Below are 20,615 nucleotides of genomic sequence, written 5' to 3'. Positions count from 1 at the left end.
CGGGGGAAAGGCTGGGCTGGTGTGATGCGCGTGCGCGGGACCCGGCATGAGGGGCGGGGCCGGGATGGGGGCGGGGCCGGGCCGGAGGCGGGGCCGGGCCCTGGGAGAAGACCTGAGGGTCGAGGGCGCGGATCCGGGAGAGGTGGGCACTGCGCTTGCGTGCTCGCGCGAGGGTGGGGCTCCAGGGTTCTGCAAGCCACTGGAATTGATCTGAGGTGGGGGAGGGTAGACGGTGCAGGCTCAGGCATTTTCTTGGGGAAAGGCCTTAAACTGAGGCTACGCACTTAAACCCACCAAGTAAAGGAGAGAATAGGGATGGGGCTTGCGGGAGAGGTGGGGCAAATAACCGCGAGTCGAGAGGTGCCTGCGTTCTGGGGGCGGGGCTGAGGGCCGGGCCAGGCTGCGCAGGGCGGGACCTGTGGGCGGGGAGGGGCGAAGAGCTGGGAGTCGGGGTAGGCGCGCGACCCGTGGGCTGGGCTGAGGGCCGGGATGGGCTGCGCGGGGCGGGGTCGGCGGGTGGGATGGAGCGAAAAGCTCGAGCGGAGAGGTGCGCGCTCCCGGGGACTCCGACTCCTAGGAGGCCGCGAGTGGGGGGCGGAGTTAGGGGCAGGGGCGCGCTTTGCCGGGAGGAGCGGAAGGGGGATCCAGATTCCGGACAGTCCGCGCGCTTGGAGCTAACGGGAGGCGCAGGCGAGCGGGGTGGCGGGGCGGCGAGGCGGCGGGGCGGGTTGGGCCTGCGCTGGGATAGGTGGGAGCCTGGCTGGACCGGACCGACGGAGCGGGAAGCTGGTGGAGAGGGTTGTGAGGAGGCGGACGGCGGGAGGGCGCTGAGTGGCGGCTCGAGAGGGGACATGGAGGGGTGAACTCTGACGCAGATCTCTTCTCTCCTGAGGGAGATGTCTTAGAGACATCAGTACCGGTCCACGAACTTTTTTGAGCCCCGAAATAATGGTTTCATTCCTAAAAGGGAAAAACAATTGCAGATTGGAATTAAAAAGCCTATCAAACTGTAACCTTTCAACTGCTACGTAACCCATATATAATGATTTATAGTTAATGTAGGATGTGGGTTCATTTAATGTATTTTATGTAATTTGGGGTGGGGGCGTCCAGTAGTCTGAGTGCTTAGGACCCTCGGAGGTCTTGAAATGAAAATGGCTTTGGTCACTGACACCGCCTCCTCGCCTCTGTCCCAAGCCCATCTCGGTCCAAAGCCATTCGTTTCACAGTATATGTAGTGATATACCAAGCTGTAGGCCCGGGCCCTGGGAGACAGAGGGTGGCCGTTTTCTGACTTGCATAAAAGCTCCCAGTCAGTCATGTGGAGAGTACCAAGTCAGGTATAAAGTGAACCGTGGACTTGACCCCTTGAGGTGTTCAGAAAGGACCAGGAAGGGCATGTGACCTGGAGATGAAAGGGTAGCTCAGTGGCTCTGGGAAAGGGATGTCCAAGGTCAGGGACCTTGAAAAATGGCAGAGCACCCCGAGTGCACCCCCTTTAGTAATCTAGGCCCTGAGGGAATATGTATGTATTTATTTAGAGTTAAGTTATCCCAGGTTGGGGGGGTGTTGGTTAGAGTGTAGCGCAAGCCTGCACCTTGGAGTTGTGGAAGCAGCATTCTCTGTGGCTTTCTCTGGGGCTGGTTTGCCCCTTTCTCTTAACCATAAACAAGGAACCTTAAAGAGAACTCAACTTCTGCCATTAAATAATGAACACCCAACACAGGAAATAAGAAGGATACTGATGGGTATAGGAGATAGGAAATGAGTTTTGTGTTAAAGTACATGTTGACTTCTCTCAAACAATTTAGATGCTAGGAATGTGAGGCAAGGAATTTACGGGACATTTTGAAATAATCTTTTCCTTATTCTTATACTTGACATCAGTGCTTGATATTTTTCCCTAAAATATAACTTACTGAAAGCAAGTTCTCTCCCTAAGTCTCCAACCCCCACAGTTGCACCCCCAAATATATTACCCTAGGGTTTTTCCACCTCTGTATTCACATTTTGGGCTAAATAATTGTTTGTTGTGGGGGCCTGTCTTGTGCATGGGGGTATTTAGAAGCCTCCGGAAATGCCCACTAAATGCCAGTAGCATCACACACCTCTCCTCCAAGTTGTAACAGCCAAACTGTCTTTCAAAATTGTCAGATTTTCTTCTGGGGCAAAATCACCCCCAGTCCTCTTGAAAACCACAGGATAGAAGCCATTGTCTTCAACTTGGCTTCTAAGATTCTTCATTATCTGTTCTCAATCTGTCTTTCCTAGAACTTGATCCAGTCTAAAAGAACCAATGCAGGGATCCTTTCTTTAGTTTCCTCCATAAATTATCATGTACTCTTCTTGGATACTTTCAGGGATGGAAAAGACTTAAAATTTTTACTTTGCTAGTAAGTCCTTTTATCTTTGATGTCTTCCTACTTAAAGTTTGTTGAATTCAGTTCTCCTACTTGGGAGTCGTAAAAGAAAAATTGTAGTCCTTTTTCTATTTTGAACATTTGTGATATTAATTACATTTCTCTCTGATCTCTTTTGAAATATTTCAGCCAATTCTTTCAACTTTCTCCATGTGATAACTTATAGATCGTCATGAACTTTTTGTTTTCCTCTGACAATATTAAACCTGACAATGTCCTACTTAATATATACTACCCAGAACTGATGTAGTATCTAGATATAGATCACACTATTAGCACATAGCATTATAATATTAGTTATATGTTTGTCCATCTTTTCTTGACTTTGATCTTGAAGGCAAGAACCAAGTTTTAGTCACCATTATAATCTTAGGTTGTAGTCATCTTTGCATAACTAGCAAGCACAGTGCCTGGTCCTTAGTTGGTATCTAAAAAAATTTTTTTAAAGATTTTATGTATTTTTTTAAAAGATTTTATTTATTTATTTGACAGAGACATAGAGAATACAAGTAAGCAGAGAGAGAGTTGGAGGGAGAAAGGGAGGCAGGCTCCCTGCTGAGCAAGGAGCCCGAAGTGGGGCCTGATCCCAGGATCCTGAGACCATGACCCAAGCCGAAGGCAGAGGCTTAACCCACTGAGCCACCCAGGTGCCCCAAAGATTTTATGTATTTATTTGAGAGGGAGAGAGAGCACAAGCAGGGGGAGCAACAGAGGGAAAGGGAGAAGTATACTCCCTGCTGAGCATGGGGCTGAGATCATGACCTGAGCCGTAGGCAGATGCTTAACTGACTGAGCCACCCATGTGCCCCAGTATCTAAAAATGCTGATGCATGTAGTTCCTCCTTAACTCTGTTATTATAATCTAAGATTGTATTCTTTTACTTTTGGGGCAAATACAGTACACTCTTGCCTTACAGTGTGACTTTGTAATGAACGAAACCTTATGTTTTACACATCTAGATCAAAGGTCAGCTTTTTTACTTTTTCTGTAAAAGGCCAGATAATAAATATTTTAGACTTTATGAGCCTAATAGTCTCTTTCAAAGCTCCTGTGTCACTATAACCCAAAAGTAGCCATCAACAATGTATAAATGGATGACCATGGCAAAGTTCCAATAAGACTGTTCATGGAGGGGTGCCTCGGTGGCTCAGATGGGTAAGCATCTGCCTTCGTCTTAGGCCCTGTTCTCCAGGTCCTGGGATCTAGCACACATCGAGCCCTGCATTAGGCCCTACATGGGGCTCTCTGCTCAGTGGGGAGTCTGCTTCTCCCTCTGTCACTTCCCTTGCTTGTGTTCTCCCACGCTCGCTCTCTCAGATAAATAAAATCTTTAAAAGAAAAAACTATTCATGGATACTGAAGTATGGATTTCATGTAATTTCATATAACCGTCACATATCACAAAATAATTTTAAAAAGTTGTTTTTTTTTTCCAAAGATTGATTTATTTGACAGAGACACAGTGAGAGAGGGAGCACAAGCAGGGGGAGTGGGAGAGGGAGAAGCAGGCTTCCTGCAGAGCAGGAACACCAATGCGGGATTTGATCCCAGGACTCTGGGATCATGACCTGGGCCAAAAGCAGACGCTTAACGACTGAGCCACTCAGGCACCCCAAAATGCATTTTTTTTTTAAAAGATTTTATTTATTTTATTTGACAGAGATCACAAGTAGGCAGAGAGGCAGGCAGAGAAAGAGAGAGGAGGAAGCAGGCTCCCTGCCAAGCAGAGAGCCTGATGCACTGCTCGATCCCAAGACCCTGGGATCATGACCCGAGCTGAAGGCAGAGGCTTTAAACCCACTGAGCCACCCAGGCGCGCCCCCCCCCCCCCCAAAGCATTTTAAATAAAAAGCATTCTTAACTCGTGGGCCATACAAAAACAGGTGGCAGGCTCGATTTAGCTCATAAGCAGTAGTTTGCCAACCCCAATTAAAATCAATCCTTGTTTTATTGACGTTTTAAGCCTGAGTACAGACCTTTATTGTTACCCTTTTTAAATATATTATTCATCATATCCCATCTTTCTAGCTTGCTTAGTTCTTTTTGTGTGGCAGTTCTGTCATCTACATATTAGCTGACATCCCAGCTTTTTGTCATCTGCAAAATTGATAAGAATACTTTTCCTATCTTTAATTAATAAAAATATTGAATGGCATCAGACAAGAGGTTTTCCACAGCTCATTTTGTTCTATTAATCATCATTCTTTGAGGGTAGCCATTCAAAGAGTTATAAATATTTACTTAAAGTACTGCCTGTCACCCAACGTACATTTCTCCATCTGGTCCATATGGAATCTTGAGAAGCTTTGAAGTTTTGTTGAAATAGTCAGAACATGTCCCTAATTGGTACTAACTCAAACAAGCAAAAAGAAATGTATAGATTTGGCATAACTTTTGTGAACTAATGTTACTCCTGCTTTCTATTGTACTACTACTCTCTTGTTTACATTTTCAGGGCTATCATTTTAATAATGATATTTTAATAATTTTAGAATTTTGTTAAGAATTAACAGTCAAGTTCATCAATCTGTATTTCTAGGAATTTACCATCTTACTTCAAACTATGTGCTAACAATGTTCATCTAACACTAGTTCTCTGGTATCAACAGTATTAAATGCAAGAAAAAAAAACAAGAAAAGAGGCACAAATAGAAAATGTTAGAACGCATGCCTTTTTTCTTGACTAATCTTTCCATGGCTTTTAACACTATCATACTAGATTTTTAAATTATAATAAAAATGAACCTTATGCCAATAAATATAAAAATTAAGAAGAAATGGATTTATTACAAAATATAAATTTCTTTTTTTTTAAAAGATTTTATTTATTTATTTGACAGAGGGTACAAGCAGGGGAAGCGGCAGGGAGAGGAAGAAGCAGGCTGCCACTGAGCAAAGAGCCCAACGCGGGGCTCGATCCCCAAACCCAGGGATCATGACCCAAGCCAAAGGCAGACACTTAACCAACTGAGCCACCCAGGCACCCCCAAAATATGTATTTAAAAATTGACTCAAGGTGATAGGGAAAGTCTGAAAAGAACAGTTGAATTTGAAATAGTAAAAGGAATCTACCTGCCAGTAGATTTTAGCAGGCTTACAGGATCAAATAACCTCTGTCTTACACAAATTGCTCCAACAACTAGAAAAGGGGGAAGCTCTCTAACTTATGTATGTTGATTATACAACAAGAGTACAATCTTGATTATAAAGCCAGATACAGGAGTGCCTTGGTGGCTCTGTCCATTGTGCGTCCAACTCTTGATTTCTGCTCAAGTCATGATCTCAGGGTTGTGAGATCAAGGCCCTACCCCATCGACCCTGCGCTCAGATGAGAGTCTGCTTGTCTCTTTCCCTCTGATCCAACTCCACCCCACACCCTCCCTCTCTCTCAAGTAAATAAATAAAACCTTAAAAAAAAAAAAAAAAGACAGTGACTGAATAACAAAGGAAAATTATAAGCCAGTCTCATTTAGAAGTATGCTTGTAAAAATTCTAAATAAAATATTAGCAAACTGAACCCAACTATGGATGAAAATGATAATATACCTTGGCCATGTAGATAGAGTTCATGCTAGGAACTGGGGATACTATAACAATAGAATATCTTGATATAATTTATCATATTATCAACCTGTACAAAAATCTACATAACCATCTTAGTAAATGTTAGAAGAACATTTGATAAAATTAAGTTTATTTGTGGAAAAATAAAATTTAGTGCACAAAAAGAGAAGGAAATCTCTATAACCTGGTTAACAGTGTCTAGCAAAATCTTCAGTGAATATCACATTTGATGGGGAAATGTTAGAAATATTCCTTGTGTGGTAAAGAATAAGACTTTTAAAAATAATGTTATTTTTAAAAATATCCTGTTTACAATAGCAACAGAAACCATAGGCATCTAATAATTAATCTTAAAAAAGAGATGAAAATATGTTTGGGGAAAACTAGAGAATAATTTCAGGACTTTTTAAGTCTTAAATAAATGGGGAGATATGAAGAAGATAAATGAATAAATGAAGATCGATGTATTTGAAGACTCATTATCATGATATCCTCTTCAAATTAATTTATAAATGGAATTGAATTACAATCAACATTTCAAAATTTTTTTCCTGAGCTTAAAAATCTTTCTAATAATTAAGGTACAAAGCATAGAATTTTGAAAATTAAGTAGAGGAGTTTACTTAATCAGATGTTAAGACTTATTATTCTATCCTTTTATGTTCAGTGTGTCGTTATATTTACAGTGTGTCTCTTTTTTAAAAGATTTTATTTATTTGACACATAGAAAAATCACAAGTAGGCAGAGAGGCAGGCAGAGAGAGAGGGGGAAGCAGGCTCTCTGCTGAGCAGAGAGCCCGATGCCGGACTAGATCCCAGGACACTGAGATCATGACCTGAGCCAAAGGCAGAGGATTAACCCACAGAGCCACCCAGGCACCCTACAGTGTGTCTCTTGAAAAGGGTATCTGTTGGCTTTATTTAAATTCAGTTGATTAAGTAGTGTTTAGTTTATTAACATTTAATGGAATAATGCATTTGTGTTTTAAAATATCTTTTTGCTGTTTATTTTCTGTTTCTCTTTATTCTTCTCCTTTTTGGCCTTTCAGATTTATCAGGTATTTTTATGATATTTCATTTTTTCTTTTCTGTTGGCCTTCCTATAACTTTTTGTTTTATGGCTTTTAGTGGTGACTTTATTCTAATCCTAGGATTACAACATGTATCCTTAACATCCTGGTCTACTTTAAATTAATATTATATCACTTAATGTTCAACATAAGAACTTTATAAAAGGACTCTACAAAAAAATACAGTCTCATTTCTCCTCCTTTTGACTTTTGTACTATTACTGTATTTATTATTTCTACATCTATTAAATCCCTACCATTCATTGCTGTTTTTAAAAGTCTTTTATGTTAGCAAGACCTGTACTATTACTAGTGTTCTTTCTTTCCATATACCCAGGATTCAACCTGGAATCATTTCCCTTCAGCCTATAGAACTTCCTTTAATATTTTTTCTAGCATGTGTTTACTGATAAATACTTTAATCTTTCGTTTGCCTGAAAATGCCTTTATTTTGCTTTCATTTTCAAAGAATATTTTTGCTGGATATAGAATTCTAAATTTTGTGTTAGCACTTGAAAGATGTCATTCCACTGTCTTTTGGCCTCCATTGTTTCTGATGAGAAGACAATTTTTATTCTTGTTCTCCTAGATGTAATGTGTTTTTTGCTTTGATTAATTTTTAATATTTTTTAATATTTTCTTTAATTTTCAGCAGTTGATTAAGATGTGTCTAAGGGGTTTTCTTTGTGGCATTTATCCAACTTAGGGTTCAAGAACTCTTGAATCTTGGGTTTATGTCTTTCATAGATTTTAGAAAATTTTCTCCTAATGTATATCTAAATAGTTTGATAATGTTCCACAGGTATCTGATGCTCTGTTCTGCTACTTTCATTTTTTTCTCTATATTTCTTTTTGGATCATTTCTGTTGACCTATGTTTTAAGTTCAGTGACCCATTCTTATGTTGAGTCCAGTCTAATGCTAAGTCCATGTAATGAATTTTTTTTTAAGATTTTATTTATTTATTTGACAGAGATCACAAGTAGGCAGAGAGGCAGGCAGAGAGAGAGAGAGCAAGCAGGCTCCCTGCCAAGCAGAGAGCCTGATGGGGGGCTCAATCCCAGGACCCTGAGGTCATGACCTGGGCTGAAGGCAGGGGCTTTAACCCACTGAGCCACCCAGGTACCCCTAATGAATTCTTTTTTTGAGATACTATACTTTTCAGTTCTGGAGTTTTCATTTTGTTCTTTTTTAGAGTTTCCATTTCTCTGCTAAAATTCCCTTTCTGTTCTCCTATTTTGTCCATCTTTTCACTAAATTATGTAACAGACTCATAGTAGCTGTCTTTGCTAACTCCAGTACTTGGGTCATCTATAGTTCTGCTGAAGTGATTTTGTACATTGAATATTGTATTTAAAAGAATGATAGACACTGGAATATTATGCAGCCATCAAAAAATGAAATCTTGCCATTCACAACGATGTGGATGGAGCTAGATGCTATTATGCTAAGTCAAATAAGTCAATCAGAAAAAGACAATTGTCGTATGATCTCACTGATACGAGGAGTTTGAGAACCAAGACAGAGGATCAAAGGGGAAGGGAGGGAAAAATGAAACAAGACAAACCAGAGAGGGAGACAAAGGGAGATTAAGAGACTCAATCTCAGGAAACAAATTGAGGGTTACTGGAAGGGAGAAGGGCGGGAGAGGTGGGGTAGCTTGGTGATGGACATTGGGGAGGCTATGTGCTATAGTGAGTGCTGTGAATTGCGTAAGCCTGATGAATCACAGGCCTGTACCTCTGAAACAAATAATACATTCTGTGTTTAAAAAAAAAAAGAAAAAAAGAGTAATAGACACTGAAGTAGGTAATGTCTTTTTCCCAGAGAGAACACAACATTTTCTTTGCCTCACAGCCAGGATAAGGGGCAGATCACTTCAGTCCTCCTAGGGATTGGACTTCAGTTTACCTCTGATTGCAGATATTTGGGAGAGAGATCAGTTCCCTCCATCAGGGCTTTGAGATCTACGTAACCAAGATCACATAAATCTTTCTTTGCTTTTCAGTTCATATACCCAGTTTCCTGCGAAGCTCCACTTAGGGGATGGTTTCTTTGATCTTATTAGGGGTTGTGATGGGTTGGGGCTGGGTAGTAATTTGACTTTACTTAGTTGCACTTTAACTCTGTGACACAGCAATATGGCTAAGTCTCAAAAACAATGATGAGTGAAAGAAACCAGATGCAAATGAGTGCAAACTGTATGATTCTATATATATACATTTCTGGCAAAATTAATCTGTTTGGAAAAAGGACTGTGCTGCTTTTGGGAAGGAGAGAGGGAAGTGATTGGAAGGGGGCGGGCAGATGGCTTCTCAAAGGCTGGTAATATTCTCTTTCTTTACCCTGGCTGGTGATTACCTGGGTGTGTTAACCTTGTGAAAAGTTATTGCTCTGTATACTTCTGATTTGTGTTCTCTTCTTTATGTATGTTATAGTTCAGTAATAATTTTTTAAAAAGTGTGCGGGGGTGGAGAAACACAAAAAAACAAAGTTAAAAGGAAAAATCAAGCTACAGAGAAGGAGAAGATATTTGCAACACATATAACAGAGTTTGTATCCAGAAGGTTTTATTTTTAAAAATTCCTACAAATCAAAAAGAAATGGACAACATTTTTAGAAAACACCACAGTAGCAAAATGAACAAAGGATGAAGAAAAGCAAATAACAGAGAAAGAGGTCTGAATGGCTCATAATCATATGAAACAGTATTCAACCTCACTAATAATCATGGAAATACAAATTATAACCTTATCGAGATATTATTTCACACCAATGAGATGGGCTAAAGCCAGAACCTCTAATAATACCAAGTTGGTGAAAATACGAGGAAGCAGAAACTCTCAAACACTATAGATGGTAATGTAAATTGTTAAAATTTCAAGATCAAATTGATCAATTACTGACTTGAAGATATGCTGATTCTAAGTTTCTGCAATTTTACTTCTGTAAAGATATTTTTTCTTTTTTTTAGCCCTCCTGATGACATTTTTATTAAGCTCTTATAGGATGCCTTGTCTTAAGAAACAGTGAAGTGACACCTAATTAAATATGGTTGTCTTTTTTGCTTTAGCTGCTAGTTTTCTATGATCTGAAATCAATGTTCACCTGCACTAAGTAGACAGCACCACATAAGAAAGGTACTCTTATCATAAGACTTTCTCCCACATATGCTCAGGATATATACACAAAGATATACATTTCAGATTTGTTTATAACAGCAAAAAATTGGAAACACCTTAATATTCATCATTACAGAAATGGAGAAATACCTGACAGCAGTTAAAGTGAATAAAGTAGATTTACGTGTATCAACACGATAAAAACTTGAAAACGGGCACCTGGGTGGCTCAGTGGGTTAAAGCCTCTGTCTTCGGCTCGGGTCATGATCCCGGGGTCCTGGGATCGAGCCCCACATCGGGCTCTCTGCTTGGCAGGGAGCCCACTTCCTCTTCTCTCTCTCTCTGCCTCTCTGCCTACTTGTGATCTGTGTCTGTCAAATAAGTAAATAAAATCTTAAAAAAAAAAAAAGCAAAAAACTTGAAAACATAATATTGAATGAAAAAAGCAAGTAGTATAAGGATATAAATACTGAGAAATCATCTTTATTTATTTTTAAAGATTTTATTTATTTATTTGACAGAGATCACAAGTAGGCAGAGAGGCAGGCAGAGACAGAGAGAGGGGGAAGAGGCTCCCCGCTCAGCAGAGAGCCTGATGCAGGACTCGATTCCAGGACCCTGGGATCATGACCTGAGCTAAAGGCAGAGGCTTTAACCTACTGAGCAGCCCAGGGTCCCTAAGAAATCATCAAGCTTTTAAAAGGACAGTACATGTCGTTTATGGGTACATATATGATAAAAGTATAATAAAATATAGCAAGGAGAGATACTAATCAACTTCAGAATAGCTATTACCTCTGGACAAGGAAGGAAATAGGCAAAAATGTTAACATTTATTAAATCTAGGGAGTGAGTACATAGTTGCTTAACATATGTGATATTCTCTGTACTTTGTTGATTATTTATTTGAAATAGTTTCATTTTTAAAAATATTAGCCGGAGGCTGGGGTATAAAAGGTATTGGAAGCCTTCTTTTTCCAAACTCTCTCTGTCCATTAATTCTTTATAGATACAGCTTTTACAGTCACTTTGCTTCTATATATTTGTCCGTGCCCTGTCACCACCAGATCAAGGAGGAAGGTGAGTTAGATCTGATAGAGTCTTCTCTGTCTAATCCACCAAGGTCCTTATCTTTTCAGGATATTTTTATTAAACTCAAAATATTACCATGCAATAGAAATGTCTCTAAATCCATGACCCATGTGACTAATACAGAATTTAAAAATAAACAAAATTTGTCTTCTCTCTTATTTTACATTCTGCTCCAAAAATAATGATGGTAAGATATTTTTAAACATGTGGATAATATTATTTGCTACTGAAGTTGATAAATGTATGGGTAAACAGTCATGTAGTATGCCTGGCCAGCTCAGTTGGTTGAGCCTCTGACTCTTGATTCACAGTCCTGGGTTCAAACCCCGAGTTGGGCTCTGTCCTTGGTGTAGCGCCTACTTTAAAAAAGAAAAAAAAGTCACAAAAACATGTTTTTATGTTCCAGATTTTTTTAAATTTCAGAAATAGAATGATACAGGGGCGTCTGGGTGGCTCACTGGGTTAAAGCCTCTGCCTATGGCTCAGGTCATGGTTTCAGGGTCCTGGGATCAAACCCTACATCCGGCTCCACTCAGCAGGGAACCTGCTTCCCCCTCTCTCTTTGCCTGCTTGTGATCTCTGTCTGTGAAATAAATAAAGTCTTAAGGAAAAAAAGAAATAGAATGATATAAATAATTTTTAAAAACTTATCCACTAATCATGTTACAGTATCCTTTAACTGTTTCTGTGTCATTATTGAGGACTTTTAATTTTAGAATAATGATGTCAGTTAATCAGTGTCTTTTTTTTTTTTAAAGCTTTTATTCATTTATTCAACAGAGAGAGAGAGAGAGATCACAAGTAGGCAGAGAGAGGGGGAAGCAGGCTCCCCACTGAGTGGAGAGCCGGATGCAGGGCTGGATCCCAGGCACACTGAGATCATGACCTGAGCCACCCAGGCACCCCAAGTACTCAGTATCTTGTTTTGTGGAGTAGAATAGTGGAAATAATCATTATCTTACAGATTAGTCCTGGGGGAGGTTAGAAGTTTACTTTTATAAACAACCATCTTAGAGTCCCTCCCACTTGTTGAATAGCTTGGTGGTTAAGCTGTGTGCTAGGCAACAGGCTTTCTCTTTCCCTTTTCTCAGATGAAGTTCAAAGAATCAAGAATTTGCTTTCGTTATTATTGTTTTATTTGCAGATTAACACCTGAAGATGAGAAAAATTGATTTGTGTTTGAGCTCTGAGGGGACTGAAGTGATTTTAGCTACATCAAGTGATGAAAAACACCCACCTGAAAATATGATTGATGGGTAAGAGTTACTATTTTTTCTTCCTTATAGTCTTGATATTAGCTCAGTGAACCCCTTCAGTACTGGGACTATGCTTTACAACAACTAGAACTTTTAAATATAGTTTAATAAATGTTTGGTGAAGTACATTACTTGATAGTATCTACCTTTGGTACCATTCCTGAAACAAACTCAGTTGTGCATATTTAGGCTTTTGATCCTTTTTTTTTTTAAAGATTTTATTTATTTATTTGACACACAGAGAGAGATGATCCCAAGTAGGCAGAGAGGCAGGCAGAGAGAGAGGGAGGAAGCAAGCTCCCTGCTGAGCAGAGAGCCGGATACAGGACCTGATCCCAGGACCCTGAGACCATGACCCAAACTGAAGGGAGAGGCTTAATCCTCTGAGCCACCCAGGTGCCCGCTTTTGATCCTTTTCTTTACAATTTTTAAACTGACCTTTTATACAAATACTTTTTAAGAAGTAGTTTAACAAGGCAAAACTTTAAACAACTGTCTCATTTTAGGGAAGAGTACATTAAAATATATGGTTGTGATTTTATTCCAAGTTTTTTAGTAAACAGGAATAAAAACATTATAACTTCTCATTATTGCCTATTTCCTTAGTGGTCTAAGCAATATCTTTGCTGAACTGAAGGCCTGACTTCCTGGTATCTACTTGCATTGTCTGGTTCTCAGCTTGTTGATTTCATTCCAATTTCCTGTCTTTACTGTGCTACAGCTTCTTCAAGGTAGAGATAAATATCATTCTCAGGCTTTTAAATTCCAAGAAAAAGTAGTTAATGGAAAAACTCCTTTTTAAATAGTTGTGACTATTTTATTACTCTCTTGATTTCTCTTTCTTGGTATCTCTACAATGACCAGAGTTTGACTTATAAAATCATATAATTTTAGAGCTGGAAGGACTTAGAAATTTATCTTACCTAAACCTTTCATTTTAGAGTTGTGGTAAGAGAGGTCTAAAGAGGTCAAGTACTATTTTAACTGCTGAAGGCAGAACCAGTTACAACACAGATCTTATGGTATTTTTGTGTTCTATCGTGAATTCCATGTATCGGGATTAAGTTGCTAGAATTTAATCCCGATACAGATAATTCCATGTATCTGGATAAAATTCTAGCAACTTAATCCCTTCCTTTAAGCCTAGTTGTTTCTCCTCTCTGACATCTGTCCCTTTGGCATCATGTAGGATTAGTGTACCTTTTTGTCAGACTCTAAGAGAATTTAGTGTATGCATCTATTACCTTTTTATCCCTTTATTGTATAATTATTTGTTTAATATTTGTGTCCTCTCTTAACTATGAATTCCTAGAAGTTAGAGATATGACTCACTCATCTTCGACTCTAGAATATCTTAGAATAGTTGAGTATCGTGTGAATTAGATCATCAAGTATCGGTCAAATTCAATTAATATTGGAAAGTAGCTGAGCATATACACATATACACAAACCATATATTTATGTATGTATATGTATATATGTATTATTTTAATTTGAATAGGGCTTTATAGTTTCACAGATATCGTGTGACCCTCACCATAAGCCTGGGAAATAGGAGGCAAAATATTTTTATTTATTTATTTATTTATTTTAAAAAATTTTATTTATTTGAGACTGAGATGCAAACGGAGAAGGAGAAGCAGACTCCTGGATGAGCGGGGAGCCTGACTCGGGGCTTGATCCCAGGACCCTGAGATCATGACTCAAGCCAAAGGTAGATGCCTAACTGACTGAGCCACCCAGGCACTCCCAAAGTATTTTAAAAATGTATTTTCAACCTAATTGTAAAGATGAAGAAAAGGATAATCGGAGATAAAGATGACTTGTTCAAAATTACATAGATAACCAAGTGGTGGAATCAATATTAACCTCATGTCTTCTAAGTCCCAGTTTGGGGTTCTTTGTACTATACTATGATAACTCAGACTTTAGATTTGAATCCAAAACTTAACATCCATTTTTTTGGCCTGTACCTCTTAATCCTTGGTTTGTTACTTCCTGGAATTCAGGTAATAGCTGTTTATCCCATTCTGCCTCAAGAGTAGAAAAATTAATGTGGAAACTGTGTGATCAGATGCAGATATAATGAGATTTACCTTAAGTTGTTTTCAGAAATAGAGATCTTTCTGGGGCAACTGGGTGGCTCAGACAGTTAAGTGTCTGACTCTGGCTCAGGTTATGATCTCGGGATCCTGGAATTGAGCCCCGTTTTGGGCCTCATGCTCAGCAGGCAGTTTGCTTGTCCCTCTGTCCCTCCCCCTATTATCTGCGTCTCCCAAATAAATAAGTTTTATTTATTTGTCTCTCTCCCAAATAAATAAAATCTCTTTTAAAAAATTTTTAAAAAGAAATAGAAATATTTCCAAAGACCAGTCCATATTAATGAATGATTAAGGACATAACCCTTAGTACAGAAAACCATATAGGATAAAAGTGATTACTGACCTGATAACAGAACATATCAGAGACTTTTAATGTCTATGCATTTCGAACAAGTACAATTAGACTTTATGTAGTAGGTATTAAAAATTAATCTTTATTCATAAGTTGGTTTGTCTAAATGGAAGTAACCATAGAATTATTTGGAGAAAACAGTACCATAAAACTGCCCCCATTAGATAGTTCTCAATTTCCACAGAAGTAAGAGTTAAAGTGATTATATTTCTAATGGTCTTTGACTGTACTTTTGCCCTTCGGTATTTAATATGTTAATGAAAAAGGAGAAAGGAAGTTCTACACTAGGAAAAAAAGAGTTAAGAGAAAAAATAGTAAGAGAGAATTAGTCATTTCAGTGTAATGTATAATACTAGATTTACAGTTAAAATTCCTGGTTAAGTGAACTATATATGTTACCTTGGACAAAAAGGATATGTTGCTCTTTGAACCTCACTTTTCTGATCTGAGAAGTGGGGATAACACCACCTTCCCTGACTACCTCAAAGTTGTGGGAAAAAGTCACATGAGATGATAATGTTAAACAGTTGTTAGCCGTAAAGCCTTATATTTATTTATTTATTTTAAAGACAGATTTATTTATTTATTTATTTATTTATTTATTTGACAGACAGAGATCACAAGTAGGCAGAAGAGGCAGGCGGGGTGGGGGGAAGCAGGCTCCCCACTGAGCAGAGAGCCCAATGCGGGGCTCGATCCTAGGACCTGGAAATCTACCTGAGCCGAAGGCAGAGGCTTTTACCCCCTGAGCCACCCAGGCACCCCAAGTAAAGCTTTATATTTAAATGAAAACTACTGAGGTGCCTGGGTGGCACAATGGGTTAAATATTGGATACTTGATTTTTGCCCAGGTTGTGATCTCAGGGTCATGAGATCAAGCCTTGTGTTGGACTCCATGCTCAGTGTGGAGTCTGGTTGAAACTCTCCTTCTCCCTGTGCCCCTTTCCCCACCCCAGTACTCTCACACATGCGTGCTCTCTTTAAAATTAATTAATTAGGGGCGCCTGGATGGCTCAGTGGGTTAAAGCCTCTGCCTTCGGCTCAGGTCATGATCCCAGGGTCCTGGGATCAAGCCCAGCGTCGGGCTCTCTGCTCAGCTGGGAGCCTGCTTCCCCCACCACTCTCTCTGCCTACCTCTCTGCCTGCTTGTGATCTCTGTCTGTTAAATAAATAAAATCTTTTTAAAAATAATTAATTAATTAACCTTTAAAAGAAAACTACTGTTTTTATGGCTTCATTATACCTAACTATGAGAATTCAGTTATATGTCAATAAAATTTTATTAATTAATTATTTTTTTAATTTCAGTATAATTAACATACAGTGTTATATTAGTTTCAGGTGTAAAATGTAATGATTCAGCAATTCTCTATATTACTCAGTGCTCATCACAAGTATACTCTTAATCCCCTTCACCTATTTTACCCATCTCCCTACCCACCTCCCCTCTGGCAACTACCAGTTTGTTCTCTATATATGAGTCTGGTTTGTCTTTTTTTTAATAGTTGTTTTGTTTCTTAAATTTCACATATGAGTGAAATCGTATGGTATTTGTCTTTCTCTGACTTATTTCACTTAGTATTATACTCCCTAGCTCCGCCCAAGATTTCATTCTTTTTGATGGCTGAGTATTATTCCACTATACATACACCGCATCTTCTTTATCCATTCATTTGTGGATGGATACTTTGGTTGCTTCCATATCTTGGCAATTGTAAATAATGCTGCAATAAACATGGGGTGCATGTATCTTTTTGAATTTGTGTTTTCATTTTCTTTGGATAAATACCCAGTGATGGAATTACTAGATCATATGGTGATTCTGTTTTTAGGCTTCTGAGCAACCTCTGTACTGTTTTCCCCAGTGGCTGTGCCAGTTTGCATTTCCACCAAGAGTGCATGAGTATTTAATTTTCTCCACATCCTTACCAACACCTCTTGTTTCTTGTGTTGTTGATTTTAGCCATCCTAACAGGTGTGAGGTAATTTCTCATTGTGGTTTTGATTTGCACTTCCCTGGTGATTACTGATGTTGATCCTGTATCTGTTAGGCACTTCTGTATGTCTTTTTGGAGAAATGTCTATTCATGTCTTTTGCCCATTTTCAATTGGATTATTTGTGGTTTTTTGCTGTTGAGTTGTGTAAGTTCTTTGTATATTTTGGATATTAACCTCTGTTTTATTTTTTTTTTTAAGATTATTTATTTATTTGTTTAACAGAGATTGAGAGAGAAAGCTCACAAATAGGCTGAGCAGCAGACAGAGAGAGAGGGGGAAGCAGGCTCCCTGCCAAGCAGAGAGCCCAATCTCGATCCCAGGACCCTGAGATCATGACCTGACCCAAAGGCAGAGGCTTAACCCATTGGGCCACCCAGGCACCACTAGATATTAACCTCTTATTAGTTATATCATTTGCAGATATCTTCTCCCATTCTCTGGGTTGTCTTTTTTATTTTCTTGATGATTTCCTTCACTGTGTAAAAGCTTTTTATTTTGGTATAGTCGCAATAGTTTAATTTTGCTTTTGTTTTCTTTTCCATTGGGGATATATCTAGAAAAATGTTTCTACCACAGATGTTAAGACATTACTGCCTGTGTTTTCTTCTAGGAATTTTATGGTTTCAGGTCTCACATTCAGGTCTTTAATCATTTTGAGTTTGTTTTTGGTGTGGTGTAATCAAGTGTTCCAGTTTCATTCTTTTGCATTTAGCTGACCAATTTCCCAACACCATTTGTTGAAGAGATTCTCTTTTTCCCATTGCATATTCTTCCCTAGATTAATTGATTAGTGTCATATATGTCACTTTTTAAAAAGATTTTATTTATTTATTTTGAGAGAAAGAGTGTGTGGCCAGGGAGAGGAGCAGAGGGAGAGAGAGAATCTCAAGCAGACTCCATGCTGAGCACAGAGGTAGATGTAGGGCTTGATCTCACCACTCTGAGCCCAAGAGTCAGATGCTTAACCGACTGAGCCACCCAGGCCACTCCTGCCCCTATGTCATATTTAAAACCAGTACATCTCTACATACCATTTGATGTTGTTACATTGGTCATGTTCATTAAAATCACCTGAGAGACAGAGGGCAATTAAAAGTCATTTGAATAAGTAAAACTTAAAACCATATACATATAAATGAAAAATGAATTGTGAAATAAATAAGCATAGTATAAAAAATCCAAAATTGTGAGTTGGACCTGTATTGTTTTGTTTTGTTTTTGGTAACAGCTTTATTGACAGATAATTCACATAGTGTGCAATTCATCCATTAAAATGTACAATTTATTGGCTTCCAACATATTTAGAGTTATGTAGTCACCTCCACAATCAATTTTAGGGCATTTCATTACCTCCCAAAAAAAGCTTACAACCCATTGCAGTCACCTTATATTCCCCATCGCCACCCGCCCTAGGCACTCTTTAATCTACTTTATATCTCTATAGATTTGCCTGTTCAGAGACTTCATATAAATGGAATCATATATATGGTCTTTTATAACTACCTTCTTTCACTTACATGTTTTTAGGGTTCACCCGTTTTATAGCACATATCAGTGCTTCATTCCTTTTTACTGCCAAATAATATTCAATTTTATGGATATAGCATATTTTATTTATTCATTCATTAGCTGATGGATATTCAGGTTGTTTCTACTTTTTGTCTGAATGTTCTCCAATCTTATTAAAAAATGCCAATTTGTAAATCCAAGAATTTCAGCAGACCCCAACCAGGATACACACAAAGAGACCATACTGTAATCTCCTGAAAAGTAAAGAAAAAAATTTTAAATAACTATGAAAAAAAATACATTAACTACAGGGGAACAGTAGTACCAGTGGCAGCTGACTTTGTTTCACAAACAGTGGAATACAGGTGACAATGGAATAATAACTTAAATGTTGAAAAAAGAAACAATAAAAAACCCTGTCAACTCAGAATTCTGTATCTAGCTAATATATCTTTCAAAAATGAGGGTGAAATAGAAACATTTTATTCCCCACAGGTAGACCTGTATCACAGGAAATGTTGAAGTTCATTAATGATACTAGGTGGAAATTCAAACTTACCAAGAAATTAAGTACATTGGAAGTGGTAAATGTAAAAAAAACTATTCTTTTTCTTTTAATTAAAAAAAAAGTCAACTGACCAGGGCGCCTGGGTGGCTCAGTGGGTTAAGCCTCTACCTTTGGCTCAGGTCATGATCTCGGGGTCCTGAGATTGGGCCCTGCATCAGGCTTTCTGCTCAGTGGGGAGCTTACTTACCCCAACCCCCGCCCCACCTGCCTCTGCCTACTTATGATCTCTATCAAACAAATAAATAAAAATCTTAAAAAAATAAAAAAATCAACTGACCACTTAATGGGAAAAAACACATTGTACTCTGGGATTTACTACATATATATGTAATAAATTCTATATATGTAAATATAAAATTTATTTAAAAATTGGCACAAAAGTGGAACTCAGTGTAAAATGGCTATCATAGGTTCTTATGATCTTGAAAATAACCACACACGTGCGCGCGCGCGCGCACACACACACACACAGAAAATTAAATGGAATTTTAGGTTTTTAAAAAAATTCAGTCAAAAGTAGATAGGAAAGGAGAAATAGAACAAGAAAAAAATAGATGGGAGGGACAAATGGAACATGAATAGCAAGATGGTAGACTTAAACCCAGCCATATCCATAACTACATTAAATGCCAATAGGCTAAACACTTAATTAAATGATAGAAATTGACAGAATTTGTCAGACTGGGTAAAAATATAACACACAGGTATATGCTATCTGGAAGAGATGTACTTTAAATGTAAAATCACAAATAGGTTGAAAATAAAAGGATGAAAAAGATGTATCCTATTAACACTAAACATAAGAAAGTGGCTTGGCTATATTCCTACCAGACAAAGTAGAATGTAGGGTAAGAAGAATTACCAGTGATAAAGGGGACATTTTTAATGTTTTAAGAATTCTTTCATCAGGAAGAGATAATAATCCTAAATTTATACTGATCTAATAATATTCAAAATACATAAAAACTGACAGATGAAAGAAACAAACAAATCCACAATCATAGTTGGAGATTTTAACACCTTTCTTTTAGTAGTGATAAAGCAGCCAGACAAAGATTCTGAAGATAACACATAGTAAAGACATGGTAAAGATAGGATGATCTGCACATGTCAGTCACCTTGACTGAGTGGACATTTATACAACACTATAATCAACAGTGGCACATGGAAGAAGTCTATCTACATTAAACATTCACTAAAATGTGCTGGTCCATAAAGCCAGTCAATTTTAAAAGATGAAAACCTTAGGGAATATGAATTGAAAAAGAAATGGTACCTCTGAGATGATGGATGTGTTAATTAACTTTTTTATGGCCATGATTTCACAACATATATGTAAACAAATCATAATATTGTATACCTTAAACATACACAATGTTGTGTATTGATTAAATTGCACTAAAGCTGGAGAAAAAATAATTTGTTCTCTGACCACTATGTAATTAAATTACAAGTAAATATTAAAAAGACCTTTGGAAAAACATCCCTGAAACTTAGAAATTAAGCATGGCACTTCTAAAGAACCCATTGGTCAAAGAAGAAATCACAAGGTATGTTAGAAG

At 38.2% G+C, this 20,615-nt stretch overlaps 1 protein-coding gene across 7 annotated transcripts in view; it reads left to right on the top strand.

The window, feature by feature from the left end:
* Positions 1–20,615, top strand: part of IFT25 (intraflagellar transport 25) — a 33,712-nt gene that overhangs the window by 216 nt on the left and 12,881 nt on the right. Inside the window, exons 1-3 of one of the 7 annotated variants that reach the window (XM_059135317.1) lie at positions 74–142; positions 11,186–11,256; positions 12,413–12,524. In XM_059135317.1, the coding sequence (XP_058991300.1) occupies positions 12,427–12,524 (98 nt within the window). In that variant the 5' untranslated portion in view covers positions 74–142; positions 11,186–11,256; positions 12,413–12,426. The other 6 variants (XM_059135312.1, XM_059135316.1, XM_059135313.1 and 3 more) reach the window with 6 other exon arrangements.

This window comes from Mustela lutreola, chromosome 10, assembly GCF_030435805.1.
Source record: "Mustela lutreola isolate mMusLut2 chromosome 10, mMusLut2.pri, whole genome shotgun sequence".
In the NCBI taxonomy this organism is placed as follows: domain Eukaryota; kingdom Metazoa; phylum Chordata; class Mammalia; order Carnivora; family Mustelidae; genus Mustela; species Mustela lutreola.
This window is presented reverse-complemented; position numbering and strand designations above follow the sequence as displayed.